At 45.7% G+C, this 22,362-nt stretch overlaps 1 protein-coding gene across 1 annotated transcript in view; it reads left to right on the forward strand.

Moving 5' to 3' along the window:
* The first annotated feature begins 224 nt into the window (after window positions 1-224).
* Window positions 225-22,362, forward strand: part of CUL5 (cullin 5) — a 74,903-nt gene continuing 52,765 nt past the window's right edge. Inside the window, exon 1 of the mRNA XM_084624408.1 lies at window positions 225-527. Coding sequence (XP_084480534.1) covers window positions 504-527 — 24 coding nt within the window. The 5' untranslated portion in view covers window positions 225-503. The remainder of the gene's footprint in view (window positions 528-22,362) is intronic.

Consider the following 22,362-nt stretch of genomic DNA (forward strand, 5'->3'; position numbering starts at 1 on the left):
AGAGGACGAGGGTCTGCCGGGGGTGGATAAGGAGGGGGTGGGCCAAGGAGGCGGGGGTGTCCTGAGGGGCTGGCCTGTAGGGGTCTGGGGTGTCCCGGGGGTTGATGGGGCTCAGGGGCGCAGGGGTCTGCCGGGGTCGACGGGAGTCAGGGGAACCGCCCGGCCGGCAGAGGGCGCTGCAGCTGGAGCCTCCCGCCCCTGCCTCTCCCCTTGGCGGCGGAGCCGGCTCCTCGGCGCCGCATCCTGCGGGCCAGGCCAGCCCTTGCACGGAGCCGCGGCCGCGGCCGAGTGTCTCCTGGGTGGGCGCCGCCATGAGGCGCTGAGCGGCGGCTGCGTGGGGAGGATCGAGCCGGCCGCAGCCCCGTGTCTCCGCCCGGCCTTGTCCCGAGCGAAGCCCCGTCCCGGCCGGCGGGAGCGCGGGGCCATGTGAAGCGGAGCGGCCGGGAGCCCGCGCCCGGAGCGAGGAGCCGCCGCCGGCCCGGAGGGGCCCCCGCGGGGGGAACATGGCGACGTCTAATCTCTTAAAGGTGCGACCCAGGCCCGCTGCCCGGGCAGGGCCTGGTGGGAGGACGCGGGCGACCCGAGTCCCGTCTGCCGGTGGCGGCGGGGCCTGCGGGCTGCTCCTGGCGGCTCCCAGGGCCCGTCGCTGCGGGGCGGGGGAGGTGGGTGAGCGCGGCGGCCGGGCAGGGGAAATGTGGGGGAGCGAGGGGGCAGCCTGGCGTGGGGGAGGGGGTGTAAGGAGAAAGGGGGGAGCAGAGGAGAAGGGGGGCAGTGCTGAGGGCGGGCGGGAGGGACGGGGGCTGTGCGGAGACAGGGACATGAAGGGCTTGTTTCTCAAGTTGTGGTATCCAGTATGTTGTAATATTCTGAGGGGGAGGATTTATAACAAACCTTCATTTTACACTGTGCTGGTGGCTGTCTGGGCTCGAGAGTCACGGGTCTCTCTCCTCTTCCCCACTCCCTCCAGTACTAAAACTTCACACAGTCTAACCTGTCTCCAAATATCACACGCCTCCCCCCCCCCCCCCACACCGATCAAATAAGCGTGGGGAAAGTATACGGTAACCTATTTTAGACAGCAAAAAGAAAAGGAGGACTTGTGGCACCTTAGAGACTAACCAATTTATTTGAGCATAAGCTTTCATGAGCTACAGCTCACTTCATCAGACACGAAAGCTTATGCTCAAATAAATTGGTTAGTCTCTAAGGTGCCACAAGTCCTCCTTTTCTTTTTGCGGATACAGACTAACACAGCTGTTACTCTGAACCCCGTATTTTAGACAGGACACTGTTTCATCCGTTTCTGCATTAACAGAGAAACTAGAAACACAATGATTTTTAGGATAAACAGAGTTTTAAATGATTGTACAGTGAATAAATATTGTTTGCATTACCACCATGTTCAAAATCTGATGGGTGCAATTTACCTGGAAGGAAAAAAACACTGAACATGTACCACTTACTTAAGCAGCTTTTTTTTACATAATCTAGTGTTTCCATAAATTTTTGGTATATGATGATAAACATCTGAACATTGACATATTACTCCGGAGGGCATTCTGCGCACAATATTTTAAAATTTTGCAAGTTTTATTAATAAATATATGCAGGGGCTCCAGCACGGCAGTGGGGAGCACAGGCCAGTGGCTGCATGAAGGTGGGAGATGACCCTGCAGCCCCCAGGGTCACAGACTCAGTGGGGAGGCTGCACCTGACCTTGACACAGCACAAGTCCTGGGCCTGCCCAAAAATACCCTGGGGCCTTGCCCCTCTGTGCCAGGTGCACCAGGTGTGGGGCAGGCAGGCTCAATGAGGCAGGATCTAAGTTTGGGGGGATCCAGGTGTGGGGTGAGAGGATTCTGTGTGGGACAATTTGGGTGTAGGCAGCTCAGTGGGGGGTCTAGGTGTGGGGGGATTGGGATGCACAGAGGCTTGTTGGGGGGTGGTTCTGCGTGAAGAGGCAAGCCCCTCTGCTGGGGCTTCCAGGTGAAGGTGGTTGGGGCTCAGTGGAGGGGTCTGGGTGTGGGGGTCTCAGCAGGGGGCCTGGGTGCTAGGGGAGTGGGGCTTGATGGAGTGGGGGTATGGGAGGAGCTAGTGGGGGTCAGTGGCATGGGGGTTTGGATGTGGGGGCTTGGGCTTATCAGGGTGGGGGTTTGAATACAGGGAGCTCAGTGGGGGGTGGTCTGGGTGCAGGGGTGGGGGGAAAAATAGGAGGTCTGGGTGCAGGGGGCTCCAGATGCAGGATTGAGCTTCAGTGTGGTGGGGTTTAGGTATGGAGGACTAGGGGGGTTCTGGGTGTACGGGGTGAGACTTGGCGGGGGTGTCTGAGTATGGGAGGTCCGGTATGGGTAGGGGGTTGGGCAAATGGGACAGCAGCTCCCGGCAGCTGAGGAGCGATGGGGGCAGGAAGCAGGAGAGGATGCTGAGCTTCCTGCAGCTGGGGGAGGTTTCTGGGAGTGGGTCTAACACAGCCCCAGCCACTCCTAGCAGGGGAAGAGGAAGTCCAGTTCTCTCCTGTCTCCAGCCCAGCCAGGACTAGCAGCTGATCCTGGCTCAGGGTAGGAGCCACTGGCTGCAGTGATTTACCTCTCCACCAGCTGTTCCAGATACCCTAAACAATGTACCTGTGCTGCTAGAGAGTGGTGCGTGATTGCTGTTGCAGCTTCCCTGTCAGAGAGTCATTTTTCTGTGGGGAAGCAAAGAAATCTGCGGGAGACAAGAATTTGTGTGTGCAGAATTCCCCAAGGAGCAATAGCCCTGATCAGTTAAAATTGCAGAGTTCCAAAACCAGTATGTGTTGCTACGAAACAAAATGCCCAAGAGGGGGAAATGGGGATGCAGTATGGTTATTTGAAGGAATCCTATTTCAGAATGCTAGGTCCAAACAGCCTATCTATTTGGCCATGTTTTACTCCATCACTGTGTGTGTTGTGTTGTTACTTATAGTATGTTTAGGGATTTTGGATAGATTGACATTTGCTTTGGGAAAACATTAATTACATGGTTTTATAAACAGATGTAAGAAAGTTTAGCATCTCAGAGTTGATAATATTTCACTTTAAATCTTCTAGAAAATAATTCCTACAGTTGTGGGAGAGTGCAGTATAAGGCCCTGATTTTGTTACTTGCAGAATGGTGATATCTGCAGAACTGGTTTTGAAAAAGTGTTTATAATCACATGTTAAATATACAAAGGTGTAGGCTCACCACAGATAATATAGATATAGATGCCTGGTAGATAACTTGGTGATGTCTATAAAGCTTTTAGATAATTAAGTTAGTAGTAATTGAATGCTAGTTTGCCTTTTCCATCAGAACATCTCAAAGCGCTGTACAAAGACAAATAAATATGAACCCTTTTTACTAAAGGAGAAACTATGATAGAGATCGACTTTCAGGAAACCATACAGCAGTCCAGTGAGAGCTGGGAATAGAAACACTCTTGACTCCCAGTTCTTGAGGCTTAAAAAACTACTACACTTAAAGCATATTAACTCAAAATTCAGGATGACTGGCAGTGTCTCATATCCTTTCAGAATATAAAATGTACCTATACTTCAACCATCTGAAAACTCTACAATACAGAGTTAAACTTAGGCCGGGTCTACACTAGCGAAATTACTCCGGCACAGCTGTACCAATAGAAGATTGCTTATGTAGCCACTCTATGCCAATGGGAGATGTAATAAAATCATCACGATCGGTGGTAGCTATGTTGGTGGGAGAGCGTCTCCTGCTGACCTAGTGCTGTCCAGACCAGCGCTTCTCTTGGTGTTTTTTTTTTTCACAACCCTGAGCTACCTAAGTTATACCGACAAAAGTGCTAATGTAGACATAGCTTAATATTTCACGCCCTTTCTTTTTGGGTGGGGCAGAGGGTTGTGGTATGCGGGAATTGCAGAAGCGCTAGCTTCGTTATCACTCACCTCCACATCCTGGCATTCCACTAGGCGTGTCCAGAAAACACGGGAATACGAGTTTCACCAGATTCTAACACTCTTGCATATTCTTAATTCTCAGTAGAACCCCGTATCCGAACTCGTGTTCATGCATTGTTGTGTATCCTTTCTGTCCTCTCTGCTGCATTGAGGTTTTGGGAAGTTCTAACCATTTGGTGGCCCACATCCGATACTACTGCTATACAAATAAGTAATAACTGAAGGTGTTGTCCCATAGGTAATATTTAGGATTAAAAAGAAAAGGTGTTAACATCTGGCTAGTCTACTTAGAGGAGGGAGAAGGCCAAGTGGTTGAGTGTAGGTCAGATTTAGGTAGCTTCTGTTCACTAAACTGTACCTTTATCCTAGTAAATGCAAGGCCTATGAGTTTCTCTCTCATTCCTTGTGCACTTTCCCCATGGTTCTCTATTTGCTTGGGAAGTGAAGTGAAATGAAATATGACTTCCCCACGGGGGCAGTGGATGCCTTGACAGTTGCTGTGTTGAAACCTGACTGGGTGATATCAGTTTGGAATGGATCAGTACAATAATTTGAGCCTCATATATGCACCTTCATTCCCCCCAAAAATGAAGAATAGTAACATTTTGATATCACATAAATTTTTTTTTAAAGGGATGTTGTGTTTTGAAAACAGTTTGCTCAAACAACCTCAACTTTGGTCAACTAGTCCTCCCCTGGACTGTGATGAGGCACCGCAAATTTCAAGGCAATCTCAATATGTGTGTGGATTTTAACAAACTGATTTTGATAAGTGCTCTAAACAGTAAGGGCTTGTCTACATTATGTGCTGGATCGATGGGCAGCGATTGATCCAGCGGGGGTTAATTTATCGTGTCGAGTCTAGACGCGATAAATCGACCGGCAAGCGCTCTCCCGTCGACTCCGGTACTCCACTAGGACGAGAGGCGCAGGTGGAGTCAATGAGAGAGCGTCAGCTGTCGACTTACCTCAGTGAAGCCACCGCGGTAGGTAGATCTAAGTACGTTGACTTCAGTTACGTTATTCACGTAGCTGAAGTTGCATAACTTAGATCAGTTTTTTCCTCCCCTCTGCCCCCCCGGTATAGGCCAGGCCTAAGATGGTCTCTGCCTTAACTGTAGTAGTGCTACACTCCTCTATAATAGACCTCAGGTTGCAGGGGACAGTTCCTTGTGTCTGTATTTAAATATTTCTAGAGCTCATCGCATAAATCTGGAGCTGTTATGAGACTTACATGAATTATGTGGTTATTTCAGAAGTATATTTGCTACTCTGTAAATGACTGCATTACAAAAGTTAGAAAAGATGCTCAAACTAGTGCAGGGATCTCATACTTGCTTTCTGGAACTCTGAAGTAGAGAGAGGCTTAATACATAACAGGATTTTGATCTCCCAAAGTTCAGGGATGTTAAAATCCATGGTTTTCATTCAGATATCTATATATATATATCTCAATACTGTGGTCTCCTCAGAGCTCTTGGTGGCACTGGGAGCAAGAAAATATGGTCCCTGATTGTGCAATTGGATCCATGTGGACAGAACCTTGTATCTATGTAGAGTCTCATTGGAGTGAACGGGGCTGCATGTAGGTGCAAGTAAACCCTTGCAGATTTCGTTAGGGATTGGGGCATAAGCTTAGTCCGGCTTCTGTAGGAAACCTACTCCTTTTTTTCCCCCCCTTCCCCTGTTTAAATCCTGTATCTTATCCCATTTACCTTTTATTTCAACCATTCTTCTCCAACCTCCCATCCCTGGCAACCTGCAATATACCAGCTAGTTTTGATCTCTATAACTCACAGTAAATATTTCCAGCTGCATACTTTGGGTGTCTCGTCTTGGCTATTTCGTAATAGGACTTCCTTAAAATGTCAGCAAGGCATATATGCCAATTGCAGTTGTATAGTGGAGGCCTTCTTGTCGTTAACATTGCCTAACCCTCAATACCCGTTGATAAAGCCCCATTCTTCGGCTTGTCCATAGTTGCTCAGTATTCAGTAGTAACTGCATTGCAATCACAGCACCAATTGTGAGAGCTGCCAGACAGTAGAGGTTGGTCAAATTGCATGCTAAATTTGAAGTTGATGTGAGAGTTGGATTTAATCACCCTTTAGGCCACATATTTGACATCCAGGAGCTAGTATATAAGATCAGCACAGTAACATACATGTTAAAGTTAGAGACAAGGCGGGTGAGGTAATATCTTTTATTGGACCAACCTCAGTTGGTGGAAGGAACAAGCTTTTGAGCCTCACACAGCTCTTCCTCAGGTCTGCAGAAGGAAGGAAACTAGAGTGTCCAAGCTAAATACAAGGTGGGATAGATTGTTAAGCAAAAAGGGTTCACACATGTTGTAGGCCAGTGGTTCTCAACCTTTTTTTACCCAAGGACCCCTAAACTTAAATAGATGAACCTGCGGACCCACAATCAGAGGCGATGCATAGAGGCGTCACATGCCCCGCAGATTTCTGCCTTCCATTTGGCCCTGATCCCTGAAGTGCTGATGTAGCAGGGCAGAGCTGTGGTGTGTCTCCTTGGCTAGCTGCTGCCTTCTTGTGGAGTCAGTGGCTGTGAGGCAATCCCTTCTGATGGCTGGGGGAGATCTCTCTTCTGCCGTGATCCTTCAATTTTTGGTTGCACCCCTCTAAACCCAGACAGGCTGGGTGACCTGCTGAAGTGAGTCGGGGTGGAGGTGGCGCTCCCTTCCTAAGTTCCACTGCCTGGGGTTGATACTTGGTTTATTTTGTCAGACCCCCTAAAAACTGCTTGTGGACAACCCCCCCCCCAGGTGAGAACCAGTACTGTGCAAGACCACTTAAAATGAATTTGGCAACTAACACCCCTACAGTTCTAGAACAATGGAAGATTAGTAGATAGCAGGGATGTAGTAAGTAGGGCTTTCAGTTAATCACAGTTAACTCACACGATTAACTAAAAAAAAACTAATTGCGATTAACAATAGAATATCAATTGAAATGTATTAAATATTTTTGGATGTTTTTCTACATTTTCAATATTGATTTCAATTACAACACAGAATACAAAGTGCACAGTGCTCACTTGATATTTATTTTTGATTACAAATATTTGCACTGTAAAAATGATAAAAGAAATAGTATTTTTTAATTCACCTCATACAAGTACTGAAGTACAAATTTTTTATCGTGAAAATGCAACTTACAAATGTAGATTTTTATTTTTTTTTGGTTACATAACTGCGCTCAAAACCAAAACAGTGTAAAACTTTTAGAGCCTACATGTCCACTCAGTCCTCCTTCTTCTGCCAATTACTCAGACAAACAAGTAAACATACGTTGATGGGAGATATTGCTCCCTGCTTCTTACTTACAATGTCACCTGAAAGTGAGAACAGGCATTCGCATCACACTTTTGTAGTCGGTGTTGCATGGTATTTACATGCCAGATATGCTAAACATTCATATGCTCCTTCCATGCTTTGGCCACCATTCCAGGGGACAAGCTTCCATGCTGATGATGCTTATTAAAAAAAAAAAAGCGTCCATTAATTTTGTGACTGTACTCCTTGGGAGGAGAATTGTAAGTCTCCTGCTCTGTTTTATCCACATTCTGCATATATTTCATGTTATAGCAGTCTCAGATGATGACCCAGCACATGTTCATTTTAAGATCATTTTCACAGCAGATTTGACAAAACGTAAAGAAGGTACCAATATGAGATTTCTAAAAATACTACAGCACTTGACCCAAGGTTTAAGAATCTGAAGTGCCGTCCAAAATCTGAGAGAGATGAGGTATGGAGCATGCTTTCAGAAGTCTTAAAAGAGCAACACTCTGATGTGGAAACTACAGAACCCAAACCACCAAAAAAGAAAATCTCAACCCTCTGCTGGTAGCATCTGACTCAGATGATGAAAATAACATGCGTCAGTCTGCACTGCTTTGGATCGTTATCAAGCAGAACCCATCATCAGCATGGAAGCATGTCCTCTGGCATGGTGGTTGAAGCATGAATCTTTGAATGAATCTTTAAAGCATCTGGAACGTAAATATCTTGCAATGCCAGCTACAACAGTGCCATGCAAATGGCTGTTCTCGCTTTCAGGTGACATTGTAAACAAGCAGCATTATCTCCTGCAAATTGTAACCACCCTTGTTTGTCTGACTGATTGGCTGACCAAGAAGTAGGACTGAGTGGACTTGTAGGCTCTAAAGTTTTACATTGTTTTATTTTTGAATGCAGTTTTTTTTGTACATAATTCTACATTTGTAAGTTCAACTTTCATGATAAAGAGCTTGCACTACAGTACTTGTATGAGGTGAATTGAAGAATACAATTATTTTCTTTTTTACAGTGAAAATATTGGTAATCAAAAATAAATATAAAATGATCACTGTACACTTTGTATTCTGTGTTGTAAGTGAAATCAATATATTAGAAAATGTAGGAAACATCCCCAAAAAATAAAAAAAAATGGTGTTCTATTGTTGTTTAACAGTGTGATTAATCACAATTAATTTTTTTAATCGCTTGACAGCCCTAGTAGTAAGTTGTCCTAATGGGCCATGAAATCAGTCTCTCTTTTAAATCCATGGTTTTTGGTGTTCAGTAGTTACAAATATGTTTCCTTGTCTCTCTCATATCCTGGGACCAACATGGCTACAACAACACTGCATGCAACATTAAAGTTAAGGAAAATGAAGTAAGAAGTGTGAGGGAAAGGTAGTACTAGCTACAAAAATAATTGAGATGCGTGGGTATGCTCTCAGTATAAAGTGTCTCATTTTCTTTTATTGTATTACAGTAGTGCCTAAACCCCAGTTGAGATCAAGGCCCCATTGTGCTAGACGTTCTACAACAAGCAGTAAGAGACAGCCTTGCCCCAAAGAGCCTACTATTCAGTGTAAAACAAAAACAAAACAAAAAAACTCACTGCATTAAGGAAGAGTTAACAGTTGCTTGGTAGTGTGTTGTCCTGTTGCAGAATGTTGAGTTGGGGGAAAACTCAGACTTCCGAGAAGCGGGAAATGCAAGTGAAAGTTGCCTGTGCAAACATTCCTTTTTGTCTTTTAATAGTGTTAGATGGAATCCAATGGGTGAGAGTGAATGGGTTGTAAAAGGAAGTGAAGTATATTTCAGGAACTGTGGGGTTGGCAGAGTAAAGGTATGTTGTCCTTCCTCCCCCCCCAAGATGCATGACAGTTTTATTTTCCATTGGGTCTTCTCATACAAATCACTGTTTTTGTGATTCAGAAATGTAGCTTGTTTGATTAACAACATTGGTTAGTTTACAGTGTTTGTAATAATAATAATGCAAAGATATGCATGGTACTTTATAGACAAACAAGAATGACAGGCCTCCGTTCCAAGGAGCCCAATCTTTCACACGTCTCTTGAGTGATCTTTACTCATGTGAGCAGTCCAGTTAAGTTCAAGACTTGTAGAAATGGGCCCTAAATTATGGAAATTTATATTTGCAAAGGTGTAACTAGAGCTCTGAAAACACTTAGTCATACATTTTTGTTTGTGTTAACAATGTGTACTGGGGCATTGCTGAAAGAGAGCAGAGTTAAGGTTGCATGGGCAACCTTAACTGCATATCTTGGCCAGATTGAAAAGGGCTAGGATGGAATTGGAGGAGAGGAACTCCACACAGTGAATGTAGACAGCACACTCTGAGCTTAGAGATGGAAGGGAGATGGGGGAGTAGCTGGAGAGGCATGTGGGTTCAAGGGTGTGTGTTTTGTTTTTTAGGAGACTAGAGCAGGGAAAGCAGACGAGTAAAGGAGAGCATGAGAGTGGGCACAAAGGAATCAGATCACTTGATGTGCTGGGGTCAGTAGGGCAAGTTGGATGAGGTTAGAGGTGGAGAGCAAAGGAGAAAATTGTGTCTGTGACGGTAGAAGGAGATGAGAGTTGTAGGAAGGGAAGGAAAGACAAGCTGAAAAGAGGGTGAAGGTCATATAGTATTTTTGTCAACTTTCTCTTGGGGAAAAAAAGTGGTGAAAACCTGTGCAGAGAGGGAAGTGAATATATGGTGGAGTCAGAATCCCCATCCTAGAGCAGAATATATTTTTGAAGAAATAGAGGTTATTTTGGTAGATAACTACAACTGTAAGGATTGTTCAGACATTATCTGTATGTATTTAGTACAAAATATAATTTTATGTGTTATACATAGACTTGACAGAGTTTGATTTTTTTTTATAATGTCAAAGGATAATTTTAAGCTATTAATATTTATATAAATTATGGGAGGTGGGGGGGTTAGACAATAATTATTTAATGACCGTAGATACTGAGGATATTCTGCACTATGAAATTAGGTCAAAGTTACAGAAGTCGGTTTTTTAGAAATCGTTTTTAATAGTCGATTGTGTGTGTCCCCACACACAATGTACTGAGTGCATTAACTCGGTGGAGTGCTTCCACAGTACCGAGACTGGCGTCAACTTCCGGAGCGTTGCACTGTGGGTAGCTATCCCACAGTTCCCGCAGTCTCCACCGCCCATTGGAATTCTGGGTTGAGATCCCAATGCCTAATGGGGCAAAAATATTGTCGCGGGTGGTTCTGGGTACATGTCGTCAGGCCCTCCCTCCCTCCCTCTGTGAAAGCAATGGCAGACAATCGTTTCATGCCTTTTTTCCTGAGTTACGTATGCAGACGCCATACCACAGCAAGCATGGAGCCTGCTCAGCTCACTGTCACCGTACGTCTCCTGGGTGCTGGCAGACGCGGTACTACATTGCTACACAGCAGCAGCCCATTGCCTTGTGGCAGCAGATGGTGCAATAGGCCTGATAACCAATGTCATCATGTCTGAGGTGCTCCTGGCCACCTGAGTAAGGTCGGTCAGGAGCGCCTGGGCAGACATGGGCGCAAGGACGAAAATAGGAGTGACTTGACCAGGTCGTTCTCTTTAGTCCTGCTGGCAGTCCTATTGCACTGTCTTCTGGCGAGCAGCCGGGAGATGAGGATGGCTAGCAGTCCTACTGCACCGTCTGCTGCCTGCCAAAGATGTAAAAGATAGATGGAGTGGATCAAAACAAGAAATAGACCAGATTTGTTTGTATTCATTTGCTCCCCTTTCCCTCCCTCCCTCCCTCTGTGAAATCAAAGTCCGACAGTCATTTTGGTGAGGTCTGTCAGGGGCACCTTGAAAAGTTTAGTGGAAATTCAGTCCTGCCTGAAATACCAGGGGGAGGGATAGGTCAGTGGGTTGAGCATTGGCCTGCTAAACCCAGGGTTTTGAGTTCAATCCTTGAGGGGGCCATTCTGTGTGACAGTTGTTTTTGTTTCTCCTTGATGTAAAGCCACCCCCTTTGTTGATTTTTAATGCCCTGTAAGCCAGCCCTGTAAGCCATGTCGTCAGTCGCTCCTCCCTCTGTCAGAGCAATGGCAGACAATCGTTCCGCGCCTTTTTTCTGTGCAGACGCCATACCATGGCAAGCATGGAGCCTGCTCAGATTACTTTGGCAATTAGGAGCACATTAAACACCACGCATGTTATCCAGCAGTATGTGCGGCACCAGAACCTGGCAAACCAAAACCGGGTGAGTAGGCGACGTCAGCACGGTGACGAAAGTGATGAGGACATGGACACAGACTTCTCTCAAAGCACGGGCCCTGGCAATGTGGGCATCATAGTGCTAATGGGGCAGGTTCATGCAGTGGAACGCCAATTCTGGGCTCGGGAAACAAGCACAGACTGGTGGGACCGCATAGTGTTGCAGGTCTGGGATGATTCTCAGTGGCTGTGAAACTTTTGCATGCGTAAGGGCACTTTCATGGAACTTTGTGACTTGCTTTCCCCTGCCCTGAAGCGCATGAATACCAAGATGAGAGCAGCCCTCACAGTTGAGAAGCGAGTGGCAATAGCCCTGTGGAAGCTTGCAACGCCAGATAGCTACCGGTCAGTCGGGAATCAATTTGGAGTGGGCAAATCTACTGTGGGGGCTGCTGTGATGCAAGTAGCCCACGCAATCAAAGATCTGCTGATATCAAGGGTAGTGACCCTGGAAAATGTGCAGGTCACAATGGATGTCTTTGCTGCAATGGGATTCCCGAACTTGTGGTGGGGCCATAGACGGAACCTATATCCCTATCTTGGCACCGGAGCACCAGGCCGGCGAGTACATAAACCGCAAGGGGTATTTTCCAATAGTGCTGCAAGCACTGGTGGATCACAAGGGACGTTTCACCAACATCAACGTGGGATGGCTGGGAAAGGTACATGACGCTCGTGTCTTCAGGAACTCTGGTCTGTTTAAACGGCTGCAGGTAGGGATTTACTTCCCAGACCAGAAGATAACTGTTGGGAATGTTGAAATGCCTATTTCAGAGTAACAGCCGTGTTAGTCTGTATTCGCAAAAAGAAAAGGAGTACTTGTGGCACCCTAGAGACTAACCAATTTATTAGAGCATAAGCTTTCGTGAGCTACATCTGATGAAGTGAGCTGTAGCTCACGAAAGCTTATGCTCTAATAAATTGGTTAGTCTCTAAGGTGCCACAAGTACTCCTTTTCTTTTTGGAAATGCCTATTGTTATCCTTGGGGACTCAGCCTACCCCTTAATGCCATGGCTCATGAAGCCATACACAGGCAGCCTGGATAGTAGTCAGGAGCTGTTCAACTAGAGGCTGAGCAAGTGCAGAATGGTGGTAGAATGTGCATTTGGACATTTAAAAGCGTGCTGGCGCAGTTTACTGACTTTGTTAGACCTCAGCGAAAGCAACATTCCCACTGTTATTACTGCTTGCTGTGCGCTCCACAATATCTGTGAGAGTAAGGGGGAGACGTTTATGGCGGGGTGGGAGGTTGAGGCAAATAGCCTGGCCGCTGGTTACGTGCAGCCAGACACCAGGGCAGTTAGAAGAGCACAGGCGGGCACGGTGCACATCAGAGAAGCTTTGAAAACCAGTTTCGTGACTGGCCAGGCTACGGTGTGAAAGTTCTGTTTGTTTCTCCTTGATGAAACCCCCTGCCCCTTGGTTCACTCTACTTCCTTATAAGCTAACCACCCTCCCATCCTCCCTTCAATCACCGCTTGCAGAGGCAATAAAGTCATTGTTGCTTCACATTCGTGCATTCTTTATTAATTCATCACACAAATAGGTGGATACCTGCCAAGGTAGCCCAGGAGGGGTGGTGGAGGAGGGAAGGACAAGGCCACACAGCACTTTAAAAGTTTACAACTTTAAAACTTATTGAATGCCAGCCTTCTGTTGCTTGGGCAATCCTCTGGGGTGGAGTGGCTGGGTGGCCGGAGGCTGCCCCACCGCGTTCTTGGGCGTTCTGGGTGAGGAGGCTATGGAACTTGGGGAGGAGGGCGGTTGGTTACACAGGGGCTGAAGCAACGGTCTGTGCTCCTGCTGCCTTTCCTGCAGCTCAATCATACGTTGGAGAATATTAGTTTGATCCTTCAGCAGCCTGAGCATTGAATCTTACCTCCTCTCATCATGCTGCCGCCACCTATCAGCTTCAGCCCTCTCTTCAGCCCACCACCTCTCCTCCTGGTCATTTTGTGCTTTCCTGCACCCTGATATTGTCTGCCTCCACGCGTTCGTCTGTGCTCTGTCAGTGTGGGAGGACAGCAGGAGGTCAGAGAACATTTCATCGCGAGTGCGGTTTTTTGCCTTCTAATCTTCGCTATCCTCTGGGAAGGAGAAGATCCTGTGATCCTTGAAACACATGCAGCTGGTGGAGAAAAAAAAAGGGACAGTGGTATTTAAAAAGACACATTTTATAGAACAATGGGTACACTCTTTCACTGTAAACCTTGCTGTTAACAGTACATACATAGCACATGTGCTTTCATTACAAGGTCGCATTTTGCTTCCCCTTCACCACATGGCTAACCCTTCCCCCTCTCCCCCTGGCTAACAGCGGGGAACATTTCTGTTCAGCCACAGGCAAACAGCCCAGCAGGAACGGGCACCTCTGAATGTCCCCTTAAGAAAAACACCCTGTTTCAACCAGCTGACCATGAATGATATCATTCTCCTGAGGATAACACAGCGAGATAAAGAACGGATGTTGTTTGAACACCAGCAAACATACACTGCCAACGCTTTGTTCTGCAGTGATTCCCGACGATGTGCTACTGGCCTGGTGTGGTAAAGTGTCCTACCATGGTGGACGGAATAAGGCTGCCCTCCCCAGAAACCTTTTGCAAAGGCTTTGGGAGTACATCTAGGAGAGCTTTATGGAGGTGTCCCTGGAGGATTTCCGCTTCATCCCCAGACACGTTAACAGACTTTTCCAGTAGCTGTACTGGCGGCGAATGCCAGGGCAAGTTAATCATTAAACACGCTTGCTTTTAAACCATGTATTCTATTTAAAAAGGTACACTCACCAGAGGTCCCTTTTCTGCCTGGCGGGTCTGGGAGGCAGCCGTGGATGGGTTTGGGGGGTACTGGCTCCAGGTCCAGGGTGAGAAACAGTTCCTGGCTGTCAGGAAAACTGGTTTCTCCGCTTCCTTGCTGCGAGCTATCTACAACCTCATCATCTTCCTCGTCCCCAAAATCTGCTTCCATGTTGCCTCCATCTCCATTGAAGGAGTCAAACAACACGGTTGGGGTAGTGGTGGCTGAACCCCCTAAAATGGCATGCAGCTCGTCATAGAAGCGACATGTTTGGGGCTCTGACCCGGAGCGGCTGTTTGCCCCTCTGGTCTTCTGTTAGGCTTGCCTCAGCTCCTTAAGTTTCACGTGGCACTGCATCTGGTCCTTGTTATGGCCTCTGTCCTTCATGCCCTGGGAGATTTTGACAAATGTTTTGGCATTTCAAAAACTGGAACGGAGTTCTGATAGCATGGATTCCTCTCCCCATACAGCGATCAAATCCCGTACCTCCCGTTCGGTCCATGCTGGAGCTCTTTTGCGATTCTGAGACTCCATCATGGTCACCTCTGCTGATGAGCTCTGCATTCAACCTGCAGTTTGCCACGCTGACCAAACAGGAAATGAAATTCAAAAGTTCGCGGGCCTTTTCCTGTCTACCTGGTCCGTGCATCTGAGTTGAGAGTGCTGTCCAGATCGGTCACAATGGAGCACTCTGGGATAGCTCCTGGAGGCCAATACCGTCTAATTGGGTCCACAGTACCCCAAATTTGACCCAGCAAGAACGATTTCAGCACTAATCCCCTTGTCAGGGGTGGAGTAAAGAAATCAATTTTAAGAGCCTTTTAAGTAAAAAAAAAAAAAAAAAAAAAAAAAGGGGGGGGGGGCTTCATCGTGTGGCCAGGTGCAGGGTTAAATCGATTTAACACTGCTAAATTCGACCTCAACTCCTAGTGTAGACCAGGGGTGAGATTCAAAAACTTAAAGCTTTAGAACTGTTCAAACACAAGTTGTCAGCATCAAATATCAAAATATACAAAGTAAATATGTTTATATCAAACTCTAATAGGATCTCAAGTAGCATTTTTCTAACCTTATCTATTTGTAAATTTCATTTATCGATGGAAATATTTCAGATCGATTTGTGTACAGTGAAATCGATTACTCACAGTTATTGATAAAAATGTAATCCTTCCAAGCCTAGTTATACAAATGTTTGTTCTACGGTTATATTTTGTTTGTAAAGTTAGTCAGCTTTGTTACTCTGACAAAAAGCAAGTATGTATTCTCATGGTATGTGAACCTTGTCTACCACTGCACTATAGTTTAACTTACCCTGGAAGAATACTTCTCCTTGCATCAGTCTCTACTCATTTATTCTTTTCTGTTATAACCATTTACAGGGCATAGGATTTCGTTAAGAAAAAGGAAACTTGTTCATAGAGCATTGTGTAGGAAATATGTAGTGAAGAGAGAGAGTCTAAAATTGGTACATGTTGTGCCTGGTATTCAGTGCCTCTTCAGACAGCGGATATTGGTATTGTTGAAATGCAATTATTGTGTTTTAATGTAGTATGTGAATGCTGGGAGGAAAGGAAAGTCAAAATTTCATTAGCAAGATTCCTTAAATGTATCACAGTGAAAGATTCTTACTTATTTTTTAAATTTACCTTTTTTCTCTGTCTTGTGGATAAGATCACCTGGATTTATCTCAGATGGATGCTTTCTGTGGTAGCACAATCGCCAGGTGGGAAAAGAATGACAAATACATAGGGCCCTTCTTTTTCAGTTTTTATTTTATTTAACTTTTTCCTAAGAATTTATCAGTGTTTATTACCACAGCAACAAAAACAGATGAAAATCAGTGCAAAAATGTTAATAATTTTTCTGGGTAAATATCGCGGTCTATTTTGGTGGACAATGGGAAAAATTAGTAGATTAACGCTTTGAAATCAGTTTATCAATGTAGTTTGCTGCAGAACTAAAACAGAACTCAAAACATGCCACTTCTGAGTTTAAGAGAAAAATATATCTCTGATCCCCAGATAAATCTTTATTTGAATAAACAGTTTACTGTTGTAGACTTAGAACTATTAGCCTGTAAATATTTACATTTAATAATTGGGCCACACTGTTTGCAGCACATACATTCAATTTTAGCTTTTTCTCCTGTTTTTGTTTTTTAAAACTTTCGAATACTTCCTTGTGTTCTGAAATGTATTCTGATACAGACTTTTGTTTTCTTTCCATTTTAGTGTGTCAAATCGTTAAACCATTGTCTGTTAGAAACTTGAGATGTGTACTTGGTGGGCGAGAGATTTATCAGTACGTTCAGATGCGGACATACTTAGAGCTTGCATGCGTGCCTGTTTATTGCAGTATGTTCTAGACCGGGTTCCCAAACTTGGTTTGTGGCTTGTTCAGGGTAAGTCCCTGGTGGGCCGTGAGACACTCTGTTTACCTGAGCGTTCGCAGGTATGGCCACTCGCAGCTTCCAGTGGCTGCGGTTCGCTGTTCCTGCCCAATGGGAGCTGTGAGTGGCCATACCTGAAAACGCTTAAGTAAACAAAGCGTCTCACAGCCCGCCAAGGGCTTACCCTGAACAAGCCACGAACCAAGTATGAGAACCCCTGGTCTAGACTAATACATAGCCTTACTTCAACAGGCAGTTTTGCATGTACACACAGACTTAATATATTACTGTAATACTATATATAGAGAAATGCAATGTATTGTATTTTCCTAATAAAACAAGTTATTTTTTATATATTTGAATGATACACAAGTAGGGTGAAAATGGGAAAAAACTGAATAATACTTTTTGTAAAACCCAGGAATTTTTCAGTAAAAATCGGTTTAACTGAAAATGAAGGAGCTTACAAATAAGTCCTCTCTGTGGTCTAGCCAGTCCAGGGGGGAGTTGATTTAAATCACCAGTCAGGAAGACTCAATTTAATCATGGATTTCTACATAAAAATGGAGCATGAGCTTTCATGAGCTACAGCTAACTTCATCGGATGCATACTGTGGAAAATACAGAAGATGTTCTTATACATACAAACCATGAAAAAATGGATGTTTATCACTACAAAAGGTTTTCTCTCCCCCCACCCCACTCTCCTGCTGGTAATAGCTTATCTAAAGTGATCACTCTCCTTACAATGTGTATGATAATCAAGTTGGGCCATTTCCAGCACAAATCCAGGGTTTAACAAGAACGTCTGAGGAACGGCGGGGGGGGGGGGTGTAGGAAAAAACAAGGGGAAATAGGTTACCTTGCATAATGACTTAGCCACTCCCAGTCTCTATTCAAGCCTAAGTTAATTAAAGCCTACTCCAATTTGCAAATGAATTCCAATTCAACAGTCTCTCGCTGGAGTCTGGTTTTGAAGTTTTTCTGTTGTAATATCGCAACTTTCATGTCTGTAATCGCGTGACCAGAGAGATTGAAGTGTTCTCTGACTGGTTTATGAATGTTGTAATTCTTGACATCTGATTTGTGTCCATTTATTCTTTTATGTAGAGACTGTCCAGTTTGACCAGTGTACATGGCAGAGGGGCATTGCTGGCACATGATGGCATATATCACATTGGTAGATGTGCAGGTGAACAAGCCTCTGATAGTGTGGCTGATGTTATTAGGCCCTATGATGGTGTCCCCTGAATAGATATGTGGGCACAGTTGGCAACGGGCTTTGTTGCAAGGATAGGTTCCTGGGTTAGTGGTTCTTTTGTGTGGTATGTGGTTGCTGGTGAGTATTTGCTTCAGATTGGGGGGCTGTCTGTAAGCAAGGACTGGCCTGTCTCCCAAGATTTGTGAGAGTGTTGGGTCATCCTTCAGGATAGGTTGTAGATCCTTAATAATACATTGGAGGGGTTTTAGTTGGGGGCTGAAGGTGATGGCTAGTGGCTGCCGGCAGAGACAGCATGTGGAATTAGGGGAGTTGAGGGAGAGGAGCCCCTGCCCCGGTAAGCAGCGGCCCTGAGTGCACCGCCCACCTCTCCCCACCCCCCACACCCAAACTCCTGCTGCTGGGTGGCTGCCCAAGCTGCTGAGGTGGCTCCTGGGCCAGCTGCATGGGGCTGCTGCAGAAGTCACGGAGGTCACAGAATGTCATGGAATCTGTGACAAACACAGAGCCTTAAGGATGAGGACTGAGGTCTGTCAAGGTTCCTCCCCCACTCTGAACTCTAGGGTACAGATGTGGGGACCTGCATGAAAAACCTCCTAAGCTTATCTTTACCAGCTTAGGTCAAAACTTCCCCAAGGTACAAAATATTCCACCCGTTGTCCTTGGACTGGCCGCTACCACCACCAAACTAATACTGGTTACTGGGGAAGAGCTGTTTGGACGCGTCCTTCCCCCCAAAATACTTCCCAAAACCTTGCACCCCACTTCCTGGACAAGGTTTGGTAAAAAGCCTCACCAATTTGCCTAGGTGACTACAGACCCAGACCCTTGGATCTTAAGAACAATGAACAATCCTCCCAACACTTGCACCCCCCCTTTCCTGGGAAATGTTGGATAAAAAGCCTCACCAATTTGCATAGGTGACCACAGACCCAAACCCTTGGATCTGAGAACAATGAAAAAGCATTCAGTGTTTTACAAGAAGACTTCTAATAAAAAATAGAAGTAAATAGAAATAAAGAAATCCCCCCTGTAAAATCAGGATGGTAGAGATCTTACAGGGTAATTAGATGAAAAACATAGAGAACCCCTCTAGGCAAAACCTTAAGTTACAAAAAAGATACACAGACAGAAATAGTTATTCTATTCAGCACAATTCTTTTCTCAGCCATTTAAAGAAATCATAATCTAACACATACCTAGCTAGATTACTTACTAAAAGTTCTAAGACTCCATCCCTGGTCTATCCCCGGTAAAGACCAGCATATAGACAGACACAGACCCTTTGTTTCTCTCCCTCCTCCCAGCTTTTGAAAGTATCTTGTCTCCTCATTGGTCATTTTGGTCAGGTGCCAGCGAGGTACCTTTAGCTTCTTAACCCTTTACAGGTGAGAGGAGCTTTCCCCTGGCCAGGAGGGATTTCAAAGGGGTTTACCCTTCCCTTTATATTTATGACAAGGTCAGATAAAGAATGATGGCTTTAGTGAAAAGCTTTCACCCACAGGTGATGCAGTGTTTTTGTTACTCTTTTTTTTTTTTGTATGAGTTCATCCAAGAGCATAGTGATTGTCTTGTTTCACTCATGTAGTTGTTGTTGGGGCATTTAGTGTGTTGGATGACGTACACCACATTTTGTGATAGGCATGTATAGGACAGATATGCAGATATATCACTGGGTTCTGCTTTGAGTTGCTGGGAAGCTTGCTTCTGATGATGAACTTGTAGAGGTCGGGGAGTTGTCTATAGGCCAGAAGAGGTGATTCAGGAAGGATTTCTTTGCGGATGTGGTCCTCATTGAGTTTGGGTTGTAATTGTAATAGTTCGATGATGCCCCATATGGGTTCCATTGTGGGGTTGTAAGTGACAATTCATGGGTCCTACACATACCAAATCCTGGTAGACTGAACACAGGTTTACTTACTACCCATGTTTCTTGCACAAACTTTACATTAGGCTTTTTTCCCCAATTCAAATATGGGTTTCTTAACTGCATTATTAAATTATGTACATTCCAGCTAAGGATCGTTAAGACCATGTTATTTAAGATGTATTATTGCTTTCATTTGAAATCATGTGAATGGGATCTATTGAGAGGTTGTCTATTTTTAGATATGTTTCTGCTGATTTTGCTATGATTTTAATTGTTTCAGGTTTTTTCCCATCTGCAAGATTCAGTTAATTATTTCTATAAAGAACACTATAAACTGCTCTTTATTTACAAGCAGTACATCATCTCCCATTCCTCTCATATTCTCCTCCCTGACCAGAGATGTGTTCTGCTGCCCATCTCTTCCTTGAGTATTTTTCTTCCTATTTTCTGCAGTGTGTACCTTTTGGTAACCTCTGCTTATGACACACAAAAAAATAATTCTAAATGTATTTCTCTAGCTTGTTCTGCTACTGCACATCCTTTATATTCTGCACTATGCTTTCCCCTCATGATTGCTGCATTTAGGTTCTGTCCCTTCTACACAGTTCTCATAGGAATGATTTCCTCCACATTTATTACACTTTATTGTTCCCTTACAAGTGGCTGCCCAATGTCCAAAACTTTGACAATTATAGCAACTTATTGGGGGAGAGGGTATTAATATATGGTCACTTTGGGAAGGCAAAGTGAGCATCTCTCAAATAAAAACAACTAGGAGTCCTTGTGGCACCTTAGAGACTAACACATTTATTTGTGCACAAGCTTTTGTGGGCTAGAACCCACTTCATCGGATGCATGGAGTGAAAATACAGGAGCAGGTGTAAATACACGAAAGGATAGGGGGTTGCTTTACCGAGTGGGAGGTCAGTCTAACGAGTTAAATTAATTAACAGCAGGATTCCAAGGAAGGAAAAATCTCTTCTGAAGTGGTAAGAGAGTGGCCCATTACAGACAGTTGACAAGAAGGTGTGAGTAACAATAGGGAGAAATTCGTATTGGGGAAATTAAGCTTAGGTTTTGTAATGACCCAGCCACTCCCTGTCTCTATTCAGGTCTAATCTGATCGTATCCAGTTTGCAAATTAATTCCAGTTCTGCAGCTTCACGTTGGAGTCTGGTTTTGAAGGTTTTTTTGTTGGAGAATTGCCACTTCTAGGTCTGTTATTGAATGACCAGAGAGATTGAAGTGTTCTCCTACTGGTTTTTGAATGTTATGATTCCTGATGTCAGTTTTGTGTTCATTTATTCTTTTGCATAGAGACTGTCTGTTTTGGCCAATGTACATGGCAGAGGGGCATTGCTGACACATGATGTCAAATATCACATTGGTAGATGTGCAGGTGAACAAGCCTGTGACAGTGTGACTGATGTGGTTAGGTCCTATGATGATGTCCCCTGAATAGATATGTGGACAGAGTTGGCACCGGGGTTTGTAGCAGGATTGGGTTCCTGGGTTGGTGTTTTTGTTGTGTGGTGTGTAGTTGCTGGTGAGTATTTGCTTCAGGTTGGGGGGCTGTCTTTAAGCAAGAACTGGCCTGTCTCCCAAGGTCTGTGAGAGTGAGGGATCGTCCTTCAGGATAGTTGTAGATCGGGGTGGGCAAACTACAGCCCATGGGCCAGATCCGGCCACTCAGGGCTTTGGATCCGTCCTGCAGGATTGTCCCCGCTGTGGGCTCCGCACCGCTTCAGGAAGTGGCCACACCATGTCTCTACAGCCCCTGGGAGTGGTGGTGGTGGGGCAGAGAGCTCCGCATGCTACTCTTGCCTGTGGGTACCTCCCCCAAAGCTTCCATTGGTCAGGAACGGGGTACCGCGGCCAATGGGAGCTTCGGGGGAGGTACCCACAGGCGAGGGAAACTCGCTGAGCCCTCTGCGCCTCCCCCACTCCCAGGGGCTGTGCAGAGGCATGGTGCCGGCCGCTTCCCGGAGCGGTGCGGGACTGGGGCGGGCAGGCAGGCAGGGAGGGAGACTGCCCTGGCCTCGGTGCATGCCACTGCCACCCCGGAGCTGCTCTAGGTAACCGGCGCTGGTCTGGAGCCTGAACCCCTTCTGCACCCTGCCCCCCAACTCCCTGCCCTAAGCCCCCTGCCTGCACCTTGCACCCCTCCTGCACATCAACCCCCGACTTGAGCCCCCTCATACATCCCGCACCCCTCTTCTGCCCCAACCCCTTGCCCTGGGCCCCTTCCTGCACACCGCCCCCCCCCCCACACACACCCCGCACTCCGCCCCCAACCCCCTGCCCTGGCCATGCAAGCAACTTCCCCACCCAGATGTGGCCCTCAGGCCAAAAAGTTTGCCCACCCCTGTTGTAGATCCTTGATGATGCGCTAGGGAGGTTTTAGTGGGGGCTGTAGGTGATGGTTAGTGGCTTTGTGTTATTTTCTTTTTTGGGCCTGTCTTGTAGTAGGTGACTTCTTGGTACCCTTCTGGCTCTGTCAATCTGTTTCTTCTTCACCAAGTGGGTATTGTAGTTTTAGGAATGCTTGATAGAGATTCTGTAGGTGTTTGCTCTGACTGAGGGATCAAAGCAAATGCGGTTGTA

This window comes from Lepidochelys olivacea (genome assembly GCF_965140295.1).
Source record: "Lepidochelys olivacea isolate rLepOli2 genome assembly, chromosome: 1".
In the NCBI taxonomy this organism is placed as follows: Eukaryota; Metazoa; Chordata; order Testudines; family Cheloniidae; genus Lepidochelys; species Lepidochelys olivacea.